General features: G+C 36.6%; 1 protein-coding gene across 1 annotated transcript in view; it reads left to right on the top strand.

The window, feature by feature from the left end:
- Positions 1 to 4,875: 4,875 nt before the first annotated feature.
- LOC122074197 (protoporphyrinogen oxidase, mitochondrial) overlaps positions 4,876 to 13,091 on the top strand; it is a 16,465-nt gene continuing 8,249 nt past the window's right edge. Inside the window, exons 1-10 of the mRNA XM_042639053.1 lie at positions 4,876 to 5,022; positions 5,500 to 5,539; positions 5,893 to 6,028; positions 6,312 to 6,377; positions 7,330 to 7,380; positions 7,555 to 7,611; positions 9,532 to 9,620; positions 10,374 to 10,410; positions 10,634 to 10,699; positions 11,409 to 11,449. Coding sequence (XP_042494987.1) covers positions 4,977 to 5,022; positions 5,500 to 5,539; positions 5,893 to 6,028; positions 6,312 to 6,377; positions 7,330 to 7,380; positions 7,555 to 7,611; positions 9,532 to 9,620; positions 10,374 to 10,410; positions 10,634 to 10,699; positions 11,409 to 11,449 — 629 coding nt within the window. The 5' untranslated portion in view covers positions 4,876 to 4,976. The remainder of the gene's footprint in view (positions 5,023 to 5,499; positions 5,540 to 5,892; positions 6,029 to 6,311; positions 6,378 to 7,329; positions 7,381 to 7,554; positions 7,612 to 9,531; positions 9,621 to 10,373; positions 10,411 to 10,633; positions 10,700 to 11,408; positions 11,450 to 13,091) is intronic.

Here is a 13,091-nt window from a genome sequence, read left to right as displayed (position 1 = left end):
CCCCCCCCCCGCCCCCTTTTTTTTTCTCTTGTAAAAACAATTAGCCTGACTTCATTGTTAACATTTGTATCAGTTTGACATGAAATTAGAGATCAACATAATTTGTTCTTCCAATGAAGACGTTGGAATGAATAACAATCCGACAAGATAAAAATTTCTCAGCAGAACCACCAACTCAAATTTTTTTACTAATCAAGTACAAACTTATTTCACTAGATAGTAAACCATTAAAAAACTTACAAATGGGATTGGTTCGATGTCCTGTTCTGCAATCCAATTTATATATATATATATATATATATAAGAGAATGCTGCCCTGTTGGCGCAGGTACACGCCAGCACACAGGAGCATCTTCAGAGCCCTACAGGGTGGGGGCAGCATGATCTTTCCGCACCTACTGCGCCCGGGCATTTCCTGCGCCAGCATGGTAGCCAAGGCAGCATTCTATAGGGAGAAAGAATGCCACCCACTAGGGTGTCTACGCCTAGAAAAGACCTTGCTGAAGATGCTCCCTCGCGCTAGCGTGTACCTGTGCATAGAGGTAGCATCCTATTGCCCATATATATATATATATATATATTATCTGGGAAAAGAACGGTCCCTGGTCGCGTGGCCCCTGCTCCCATACATAGAGGGCGGTGAAATTCCATCCCCACCCCTGTGAAACCCCAAAAACCCGTGTCTTATTGACTGTGCGCCCCCTCATTGGCCCCCACGCTAGAGTAGAGGCCGTGTGACTAGGGACTGTTCTTTTAACCATATATATATAAGAAGGCTGCCTAGTCACATGGTGCCTGCCCCCAAACACAGGAACTAGAGAAATTACTACCCCATCCCTCGCAAAATAAAAAATTCCATCCATATTGATGCCCTTGCGCATGCTCTCATAAGCAGGGGCCACACGACCAGGCAACGATCTTTTGATATATATATATATATATATATGTATTTATATATAAAAAATTTAGGATTGAAATTAAGCTCTTGAAAGTGGTTTCCATTGTCAAGTGTATCTTTTTCATTCTTCTAGGCAATCGCCGAAATCTTGGATATTTCGGCATTTTTTTTTTTAACTGAGACGAAATGACATACAAAATATAAAAGTACATAATCTCGGTCATATAACAGTCATCTCGGTCACATTTCGGTAATTTCGTTTCAAAATTTTACTCATTTTGGGAAAAAAATGCACTATTTCGTTGAAATTTCAGCCATCTCGATAATTTCGTTTCGCTTATTTTGCTAATTTTGGCCACTTCAGCCATTAGCCCCCCAAAATGGCTAGCTAAACACATGGAAAAAAATACACAATTTTGACGAAATTTCGGTGGTTTTGAAACCACCAAAACGAAACGAGTTCTCGAACCTTGCTTCTAGGTGATTACTATAGTCAAAATCTTTTTTCTTTTCTTTTTTTAATGATTCTCTTCAAATAGGAAAACCATGGAATCAAGCATTATCAAGGCATCCAGCAAGAAGCAAAACTCCATTTTCAGATTAGTTATAGATAGATTTCAAGTATAACAAATTGCTACTACTGGTCGAAATCTTCAAAGGGTTTTAAAACATTTGTTCTTGATGGAAGTAGTGATCCTTACTCTTATTGGTACATAGGTAAGGTAAAGTATGTCCAAGTTTCGAGCCAAGATAAAGCATGTTTAAGTTTCAGATCAAATGATGAATATTTGGGTCCAAACGATCAAATTTCCAGCCTCCACGAAACCAAATTAGCATATGCAGTGAAAAAGCAGAGGCATTGTGATCTGAAAGATATTAACTTAATCATATTTCTTGACTTTCATCATTCACCATTCCACTTTGATACCAACCACTTCACGTAACACATGTACAGCATGGGAGGTCTGTATGTCATCTTAGCCTCCACTGTCAAGATACTAAAACATGAGCAGCTTTATCAATTTTATTTTTCCATGAATCCACATGCTCATTTAACATAGCTTCTTTCACGATCTAGAAATGTGAGTTTAATATATATATATATATATATATATCATACTACTATATAAAAGTACGTATTCCCAGTCTTTGGTATACTTTTTCAAAATAACCAAAAAACCATTTACATCTACCAAAAAAAATTCCCAAATGACCAAAAAACACCCGAAAAAATCTCCAAATGACCAAAATCCCCTCAAAATTGAATATGAAACAAATATCATAATAAACTCTCTGTAATTCTTTCTCTCTCTCTCTCTCTCTCTAAACGTGGAAGAAAAAGGGGGAGAATAAAGTATTAAAAAGGCATATAATTATAAACCCTAAACCCACTCATCCTCTCACCCCTAAAAATGGAAGATAAATCAAATAATAATAATAAACTCTATAATTCTCACTCTCTCCCTCTCTTAATGTGGAGGAGAAAGGGGGAGAGTGGAGAGAGAAATAGAGAGAATTATGGTGAATGGGGATGGAATGAACAATTATGGAGAGAGATATACCAATAAAAAAAGAAGTTAATAATAATAAACTCTCCATAATTCTCTATTTCTCTCTCTCTCTCTCTCTCTCTCTCTCTCTAAACGTGTAGGAGAAAGGAGAGAGTAATAATTAATTAAATGTTTAAAAGGATTAAAAAAAGGCATATAATATTCCTCTCTCTCTCTCTCTCTCTCTCAACGTGGAGGAGAAAGGGGGAGAGTGGAGTATTAAAAAGGCATATAATTAGAATTATTAACTATTAAAAAATCATATAATTATAAACCAAACAAATGCACTATTATTCCTCCTTAAATCTCTCTCTCTCTCTCACTCATCGTCTTTCGAAAAAACGTAGAGCACAATGGGGGGAGATTCTCCATAAAGACAATAAATAATTAGGAAGACATTAAAAAGGTAAGTATGAAGAGAGATATACCAAAAAAAAATATATATGGCTCCTAAAATCTTCCTTCCATTCCTTACAAAATCTAAATGTGGAGGAAGGGGTATATTATCTCTATAATTCTTTTCCTCTCACTCATCTCTCTAAACGTGGAGGAGAGAGGGGTGGAGTAATCATTAATTATAATTATTACATATTAAAGGGATAAAAAAAATAGCCACAAAATTATAGTATGGAGAATTATGGAGAGATTTATTGCGCTATTATAATTATAAACCAAACAAATGCACTATTATTCCTCCTTAAATCTCTCTCTCTCTCTCTCTCTCTCTCTCTCTCTCTCTCTCTCTCTCATCCTTTTTGGAAAAAACATTGAGCACAATGGGGGGAGATTCTCCAGATAATTATGGAGAATAGGGAGAGAATAAATAATTATGGAGATATTAAAAAGGTAAATATGTTGAGAGATATTCCCAAAAAAAAAAAAAAAAAANAAAAAAAAAAAGGCTCATAAAATCTCTCATTCCATCCCTTACAAAATCTAAACGTGGAGGAAGGGGAATTTTCTCTCTATAATTATCTTTCTCTCACTCATCTCTCTGGACGTGAAGGAGAAAGGGGTGGAGTAATCATTAATTAAAATTATTACGTATTAAATGGATAAAAAAATAGCCACAAAATTATAGTCACATAATTATGGATAGATTTATTGCATTAATACGGTATCTTTCAATCAACTTTTATCAACTTTACAAGTTTTTATGCAATAAAATCCTTCCTTATATATACCACAGATAGGACAAAAAAACAACTACAATATCCCACGATTTCTCAATTTTCTGTCTCTTATAACAATAGTTCAAAATATTTTAAATTCTTATTTCTTTTTCTATTATAGTAGCACAAAAGGTTCTCAACTTCAGCTTATTTTTCTCTCGGATCACTGGCATTGCATTTTTCAATTTTAGATACTCCACATTCATAAAGTAGTATAATTCATTTAATCTCATATAATTCATTTAATATGCAAGATAGAGCTCATGTGGAGAAGTTATTGCATTATATTATGGAAAAATCTCCAGATGATGTGGAAAGCAAGCATGTTTTCACGTATACCGCTTTGATTTGATCATATATTATTTTTTTTCTTAATCAGTCTCAATGGTTTGTAATATTATGGTTTATTAGTATTATTGTTATATGCTATAAGATAATTATTTGTGAAATTGATGCCATCCTCAAGACCTCCGTAGAGGAAGACGAGATATATGTTTTTTATGTTTCATGTTCCCATCTTCTTTCTATTATGGGAATTGCACTATTTAGTTTGTGAATTTTATCTCTTGTATTCTGAATAATTAGGTTTAATTTTGTTTTTAGAAAATACAAACTTTGAAAATTTAGCTCACCAAACTTTTCAGAACTTACTTCAAATGAATTGACCCAATAATCTTATCTTAGGAAAATGTTTAATTAGAAGACTATCACCACGTGCAGTTGCACGTGTATTTTTACTAGTATATATATATAATGGACCTCTTAGTGTATCTTATGCCTATATACACGGGGAAGCGGAATTAGGCTGTGAAAAGATGCTCATGCCTTGACTCCACTTCCCCATGTATGTGGGCATATGGTACATTAGGAGGTAGCATTCTTTAGCCCACACACACACACACACACACATATATATATATAAATAAATAAATATAATATCATATATATGGTAAAAATAAAAAAACAAGGGTAGTCCGGCATTACATAGCCTTGAAACGGTAAAAAAATGTTTACCAAAAAAAGAGGAGGGGCTGCTTGCCTGCTTGGTCAATCAGGCCAACCCAGCCCAGCCAGGCCCAATTATGGTTATCAGGGCTGGCACTTGTTTGGGTTACCCCTGTTAGGCCTTAGGACTGGGCATGGGATGGGCCCGTCGGGGGGTTGAGCTAAAGGGCTACGCTTAAATCATCATCCAAACTCAAAAGATTAAGAAGAAAATAAAAGTTGACTTTTCTGAACTTGAGCCAAAAGAGAGAAGTCCTCGTATTAACAGAGCTCATCGAAGAAAAGATTTCAGACAACTTAAAGTCATAAGTTCGAAAATCTAGACGTCGAGCGGAAGGAGAACTCGAAGAAATGGCCCCGAGGGCTCCGACGATCAAAGAAGATAAGACAATTGAACGTACTCTCTCCATTTCTCTCTCCCTTACTCTCTTAGTGTCATTTTTTCTGCATCTCTGTGTGCGTGCGCGTGTTTTTCATATCCCAGAAACTGAAATTGAGCAATCACAAACTGGAAATCTCTGTCAATTTCAATTAGAAAAGGAATTCTCCGTCAAAGTTTGTCAGCATTTTGTTATTTATGATTGTTTTTAAAGTGAAATCTCGGTAGAAAGAATGAGGTTCAGCACTGTGAATGAGAAGAAGTAGCGAACTTAGCGTTCAATTTTTAAAGAATTCAAGAACTGAAATCACCTCTGCTACTACATGATATGATTTTTCTTATAATTTCCAATTCTTCTGTTGTTGGTTATGCTGAATTGAACATTCCCTTATATTTCCAATGCAGTGGTCTGTTTCTGTTTTTAATTTTAATTTTTTCTTTTATTATTATCAGATATAATCACTAATAAAAAAAATTCTGAGATGTGGTTTTCAGGTCCTGTTAAATCCGTTGCCGTTGTTGGTGCCGGTGTAAGGTATGTTGTTTGATATACTAGACTTAGTTCCTTATCCGAAAATAGTCTTGCTCTCTCGTGAGTCGTGACTGTTGTAGTGTGCCTTTCCCTTCCTTCCCATTTTTTTTTTTCCCTTAACATTTAAACTTCTGCTCATAGTAGTTATCTTAATTTTAGATCGTTTTGATTAGAATTGTATTAGCATGTACACATAAGCATGTTCTTTGGATATGCTCCGAAAACATCTGTCATCGATGTCCCTCAACACGGCGGTTATATACACAAATATTTCTTACACCCACATACACACACATTGTGAATTATTTTATTTTCCTATAAATCCTGGGTCTGACATCATGTCATCATTTTCCTAGTGGGCTTGCTGCAGCATTCAGGTTGAAATCACACGGTTTGGACGTCAAGGTATTCGAAGCTGAAGAAAGAGCTGGTGGAAAACTGAGAAGTGTTTCTAAGAATGGGTTAATATGGGATGAAGGTGCCAACACGATGGTGAGTGCTTTGGCGTCGTCATGTGTCTCTTCGGGGCTGAAGTTACTTATAATGCCTTTGCTCAGTCATATGAGTGGGATTTGCATAAGTGGGCAATTTTTTATTTTATTATTATTTTTTTTCACTAGAATACTTGAGAAGTGGACAATGTGGTGAATGGAATGGCGCATTTGGGAGTTTAATCAATTTGTATAAATGTTTAATTACTCAATTTGGGTTATGATTGTATTTCTAAGTATTTTGATATTTTGTCCAATAAAGGAAATTTGTCTACTTTGTGCAGACAGAAAGTGAGATTGACGTCAAAAGGTTGCTTGATGATCTGGGGCTTCGAGTAAAGCAACAGTTTGTATGGGTTTTATCATAACATGGGCTGTTGTCTTGTTCCTGCTACATGTTGAGCTTACACTCATGGTTAATTTGAATTATTTACATTTTCTCCTTTTTTTTTTTTTTTTGTTGTCCTGGTAGGATTTACATTTTGTCTTCTGCTACCATATAAGTCAATTGGAGCAACAGTTTACTTAAATTGTACTTGAATATATTTATGCTATGCTACACACTTACATTTAATTGGAAAATTTGCATTGTATCATATTTTGCATGCTTGGAATGTGATTATAACCATGTATCGCTCAAGTTTGTTTTGAGTGCTCATAACTTTGTTCTCTATGGACTATTCTTTATGGTTCCTTGTTTAATATTTTGCAACTGCAGTGCTGGAAATCATGTATAACTCAATAATCAACTCTAATTTGTAGGTCGAATCTACATATTTTTCATGGAAACTCAATTAATTTTTTTTTTTTTTTGAATCATGGAAATTTTTTTATTATTTATAGATACTTCTAAAGTTCTGAGCAACTAAAAGGTTATATTAAAATATGTGGAAGTTTGAAGTTAATTTAGTTAAAGGCTATGCGTTTGTGTGTGCACATATTTGCATGTGTTCGATGTGTGGTATATGAATATGTGCACAGACAAACGCATACATGGGGTTCCCCCACCCCTTTCCGGTGTTGATTCAACATATTTAGTTTTGCCAATTTGACATTTTCTCAGTGATTTTTTTTTTTTTCACATTTTTGGAATGTTTGCAAAATGTTGACTTGGATTCGCTTTTCACTAGGACCAAAAGTACCAATGAATTAAAAATTTGAATCTTCTTGTTGTTGGTTTTTATTTTTTTTGTTTCCAAATCTTAGAGGCCTTATACTTGAAAGCCCAAATATGCAGTTTGGGGGTGGTTAATATCCTTATACGTTCTTTCTTATACTGATGACTCTCTTGGCATGTTGCAGCCAATTTCACAGAACAATCGGTACATTGTGAGAAATGGAAGACCAGAACTTGTAAGTTATTTGTTGCATATGTGTAGCATGTGGCCTTTAGGTTAGTATATACTGATATTGGGTTAGGAGTTAAGACGCTTTTCCCTTTTAAGTTCTGTTCTCTTTCTTGCATTTATGTCTAAAATTTCTGCATTTCCATCTTTGATATGTTCTCTGCTTGATTTTGCACATCAGATTCCATCAGATCCCATTTCACTGATCAAGACCAATTTTCTTTCTACACAGTCAAAGGTTTGTTTCCTGAAACATATTTGAGGCAAATGTACCATCCAGAACTTTCTAAATCCATTCATGAGAGTAGCTAATAAACCAAAACTTATTTATTTCCTATTTTTCTTCTTCAGATATCCAAGTCTCATTTAACTAGAATCAATGGTTCTACTTGATAGTACATGTCCAATTTGTGCATCTCTCTCTTAGAAAATCAAATCATAATCACAAGAGAGTGTAGCAAGTCTACATCAGCTCCCAGGTTTATCAGGTGAGTAATATGCTAGAATCTTGGGAAAAACAAGCCTAGAGGTCCCAAACGTGCCGTAGTTATTGAAGCGATGGCTAACTTGGTCCAATGGAGACCATGCACAAATACCGCGTTTTCATCTCATCCCAAACCTCACCATTCAGACCTGAAAACATCAAGAAGATCATCTCTTTACCATTCTGAATGCTAGCGGATGTAGAATGAAGTTGTAACCAATAAACTAATCTACCGGGAATGAAATCACTCAAATGCCTCTACAATAGCTAGTGGTTTGGGTGGAATTGGATGATGTTTCAGGTGCACAAACGTTTAAAAGCTAAAGAGAAGGTTCATGTAAAATCAGACTGGGTGGGTTTTAAGAAGATGATGTTTGATATGGATAGGCTAAGGTTCAGGACTTCCAGTTTTGTGAAGTTGGGAGTTAGAAGAACTTGCATAGATTCAATTTTGGGCAGATAGAAAATAGAAAATATGAGGGAAACCTTACAGCCATTGTTTCTTGGTTTTTGATTATTGAAGTTAAAAACTTTTAGGGGTTAATTTCAGTGGGAAATGTGTTTATTAAGATATTTGATGGATAAATAATGGCTTAATCATAGGTCATCGGGGTAGAATAGGGTGCTGTATTGTATTCAAGTCAGGCAGATATGTGCTTCAACCTGGGTTTTGAACAAATCAACCTTCAAAGAGGTCTTCTATACCACACAGCAGTAGCACAAAACTTTGACGGGAAAACTATTTATTGATGCTCAATTTCGTGATTGAGATAAAACCCTGTATATAATTGCTCTGAATACACATAACAGACACATGATCTACTCTTATATAACTCTTATGCCACTTGTACTAGGTCTGGAAGCTGCAAATTTACTCTCTTCTACTAAAACCCAAGAATCAAGAGAGCTATAAACCTTAAATTGAACTAAGCTCAAACTCATTTGTTCACTTACAATTAATTAAAATACCTCATATCCACATCATCTTTTCAATGCTTGATGCACTTGGATTTCCTAAAATGTAGTCTCCAGAATCAATCTAATGTCTATATCTTCAGGGTGTGACCATAACCTGGAAATGTAACCTGGGATGTTTTGGAAAATTCCCTATTCTAGATGATCAATGTTCTGTTTGAATCGTCACTGAACTTTGTAACCCCGCAGTAGCGCAAATCTCCATAAGAGCTCCTTCTGGTGATGGGAAAATACTGCAACTCCTAAGGAAGTCTGTAATGGCTTTTGGGAGAACCTACCTCAAACCAAAGAGCACTAAAAAGTAGTGCATATCCCCAAGCAAAGGTTCTGAAATAGTATTTTCCCAGTTCCCTGTTTGCCATGCACATGGAACATGCATGAGGAAGATGTACTAATATTTTGTCAGTCTGGAACATTACAGGAATGTTATGTGTAAATGTGCTTTTTCCTACCCAAGGGTTTTTATTTAGGAGAAAATTTCCAAGCAGACAGATCGGGGAGAGAGACTTTTCATCTTGTTCATCAATTTTATTAATGTCCCACATGATTCTTGTGTTTCAGTTTCAAAGGTTCTTTATATTCCCCCAAGTGCAACTTGCACACTCTTTCACCTGTCAAGTATTTAAGCTTAGAGGAGGAATCGTGGCATTACAATTTTTTGGGAGTATATTTCTTATAATTGCATCTTCATGTTTTCAGCTTCAGATAATTTTGGAGCCATTTTTACGAGGTGATTCCTTAAAGAAAAGTAACATCTCCAAGGTCTCTGATGAAAATTTACATGAAAGGTAGCTAATCCAACCTGCCAACATTTTAGAGCCCTAACTTTTGTGATGTTTATTTTTTTAAACATGTTAGAACTTAGGCATTATGTCTGTGCACCTGTTGATGATGTTACCTTAATCCAAACTAAACGTAGCAGCACTGGATTAAACTAAAATGAAGCTTTATCAACTGCTTCCATAATTCATATAGTTGGCGGATCCAACTAGTACTTGTAAGAGGTGCCGATGGGACCAAAAGGAAAGAAAAAGAGGGACCAGTGCTGTTTTGTATGTAGATTTAGGTTTTGTATTCCTACGGTTGTCATGGAGTTTTGAGAAGTATCTCTCTCATGGATTTTGCATTGAGTAGGGGAATCAACCAACTCTGTTTCTTTGGACTCCAGCTCTGGAATTAGAGTTTCCAATGAGTGTGCTTGCTGGATAAGTAGATACCAAGGAAGCACAACCATGTAACGATTACCTTTCCATTACATATAATTTTTTGTATATGTGTGTGTGTGTGTGAGGGATCACTTCCTTGGTAGGCCGATTAGATTTATGATTTCTCCTCAAAAGATAGAACCCGGACCGCAAGGATTTTCCATTTGATTCCTTATTGTGCTTTTAGATATATTTTATCAGTGAATGATTAGAGAAAGTTATGAATATCTGTCGACTCACAAAATATATTGCTTTATTTTATTTTTTGGAAGCTGGGGAAGAGATCTTCCCAGTTAGATCCATGGAGATTTGGGCTGACTATTTCTTTATCTGCAGTGTGGGAGAGTTCTTTCAGCGTCATTTTGGGAAGGAGGTATCTTGTTTTTTTATTTATATTCTTGTAATAAATTATTTCTCATAAAGTATGATTAGTGTTTCCTTGGTTCTTAATTTTTCCTAAACAAAGAATTTTGTTCTCTTAGACTCTTACTGGCTTGATTATACATGCAGTAGAGTTCAATTTTCCGAGGATTTTAGTTCCCACCAGATTTGGCAGTTTCAATGCTTTTACTAACCATTCTTCCTTTGTGTGTAAGGTTGTTGATTATCTCGTCGACCCTTTTGTTGCTGGGTCTAGTGGTGGAGATCCTGAATCGCTGTCTGTGAGTATTGTCTTCATACTCTGTGGTCAATCTTCGCTAATCTTTGCACTATGAGGCCTTGTCATTTGCATTATTTGAAATACTGAATTAGCAAAGGAGGCTCATGCAGAACTTTTGAAAGTGTAATGTTTCATTGTTATGCATGAGTGTAAGAGTAAAACAAAATAATCCTGCATTGGCATTTTATGCTACGGTTCTCATTTCTGTGGAACTTTCATTTAGTTTTTGTTATTTCTTCTCTAAATCTTCTGTAAACTTCTTTTCTTTCTTTCATCATTCTTTTTTAAAATTTCCTTCAATATTCTTCATGAGGGAATGCATCAAGTATGGGGCTACAGGACCTGTACATAGGATCGGGGGCCCCAATAACATGCCATGTGCCCGACATTTGAAGTACAAGGACCTATACATGAAGAGATACCAATGTAAAGGTCACACATAAAAGAAAGTCAGTATGTTTTTTGACCATCTGATCTCAATTTTACTCTTTGAAACCTTGAGGCTCTATTTAAATTTTCTTGACCACCTAAACAAATATTTTTTTTAAAAGCCAAATGTTTGAATGATCCATTTTTTTTTTTACTTTATCCGATCTCTTAGATGGGACCCACCTAACCGTATAACATTTCAAAATTTACAGCGGTCTGGATTCGTAGACCTGATATTTTATGCTTTAAGAAATTAGTTAACTTCTCTTTTCCCTTAACAGATACGCCATGCATTTCCAGAGCTTTGGAATTTGGAAAGGAAGTAAGTCCCTTGCAACTTGTTTCCCCTTTTAGAAAATTGAAAATTTTAATAGTAGTTGCACTGATATTTTTTCAAGTAAATTATGCTATATATTTTTGGGTGAATACAAAATTCATCACCTAAGAAAGGGAAATATAGGGACTCCCAAATAAAAGAGAGGAATATGCAAATACAAAGAAGCACAATACTCAACTAGGAGGGGCGATGGGCAGATCCAAGTTTCCACAATCAACCTATTCCGAAGGGAAGCAATGCACCAAGATGTGATAGAAGAGAGCTTGCATTTGATGTTGAAGGCTATGGAAGACAAAATCTTCTATGAGGTCCTAGAGTAGGGAGTCCACCATCTAAGATTACGCTCCATCCAGATAATGATAGATCACCCCACCAAAGGCAAGCTTACCCACTGTGTCACAAGAAGAGCCACCACCAAAGGATATGTCCACCAAGATCCATTCTCTATCAAAGGGAAGGATCCTTCTCCTCCTTGTCCAGCATTTATCGAGGATCCCTTTGCAAAGTGAAGAGTAGAAGGGGAAATCGAAGAAGATATGATCCACGTCTTACAGAGCATTCCAACAAAGGCAACAATTGGGAGAAACTGGGATCTGCCTCTGGGAAAGAAAGGATTGCGTTGGGAGACTGAGAGAGAGAGAGAGCACGACAGACCCTGAGGTTGTGGCAGGAAATATGCCTATTAAACCAATGCTACTTGCACTAGGAAGCTACGGTCCCATGGGGGCTTTGATGAGTGAGGACCTAAGCGGATTTGGAACTAAAGAAGCTTTAGGGAGGCAAGGACCAAGTAACCAGATCACCACTCCCTCTAGGCCTTCTGCTTATGGACAGAAGATCCTCCCAAATGGCCAGGAGAGAGGGAGAGGTGCAGGGTGGTGGCACCCACCCATCGTGGAGGAGAATATCTGAGACCCAAGGGGTGCTAGTGATCCAATTAACGATGAGTGAATTACTATCATCCATATGGGCTTTAATAACTCCAGAGGCAAGGCGCATGAATTTCAAGATCTTTCTCCAGGCCTAGGAGGTGTTAGAGGATGTTAGGATATTCCAAATGGAGTCTTAATGAAGGAGTCTAGAAGATCCAGTCAACTCCGATGCTTTTCTTCTTGGCAGCAAGCTTCCAAATAAACTGGATGATGCCTAAGATATTAACATCTTGATTCTTCTTAAGCCAAGGCCTCCTCCTCTTTGGGAAGGCAAACAGAACCCCAACTGATCGGGTGAAGGAAGCTGGCACAGTTTAAGCCTTTTCATAGAAAAGCACACGTGAGGGGCTCAATCTTCTTGATGTAGGAAGAGGGAAGCCCGAAGATGCTAGACCAGTAGATGTAAGAAGACTGAAGAACGGATCTGATCAACCCAAGGCGCTCTGCATAGGATAGAAGCTTGCGCTTCTAGAGTTGGAGCCTCTTACACATGTGGTCTAAGATTGGGGAACAATGATGAGCCGTCAGCCTGGAAGAGATCAAAGGCAGCCAAGGGTACTTGACAGGGAGGTGGTCAAGGGAAACATCAGTTCTTTCTGCCAAACAAAGCTTAAGGGCCTCAAAAACACCAACCACAAAATGAGGAACTTCAGGTGGTTAATATGAAGGCTGGATATCATAGCGAAAAAATCGTC

Source organism: Macadamia integrifolia, chromosome 3 (assembly GCF_013358625.1).
Source record: "Macadamia integrifolia cultivar HAES 741 chromosome 3, SCU_Mint_v3, whole genome shotgun sequence".
In the NCBI taxonomy this organism is placed as follows: Eukaryota; Viridiplantae; Streptophyta; class Magnoliopsida; order Proteales; family Proteaceae; genus Macadamia; species Macadamia integrifolia.
Note: the sequence above shows the minus strand (reverse complement) of the source record. Positions and strands in the feature narration are given on the sequence as shown.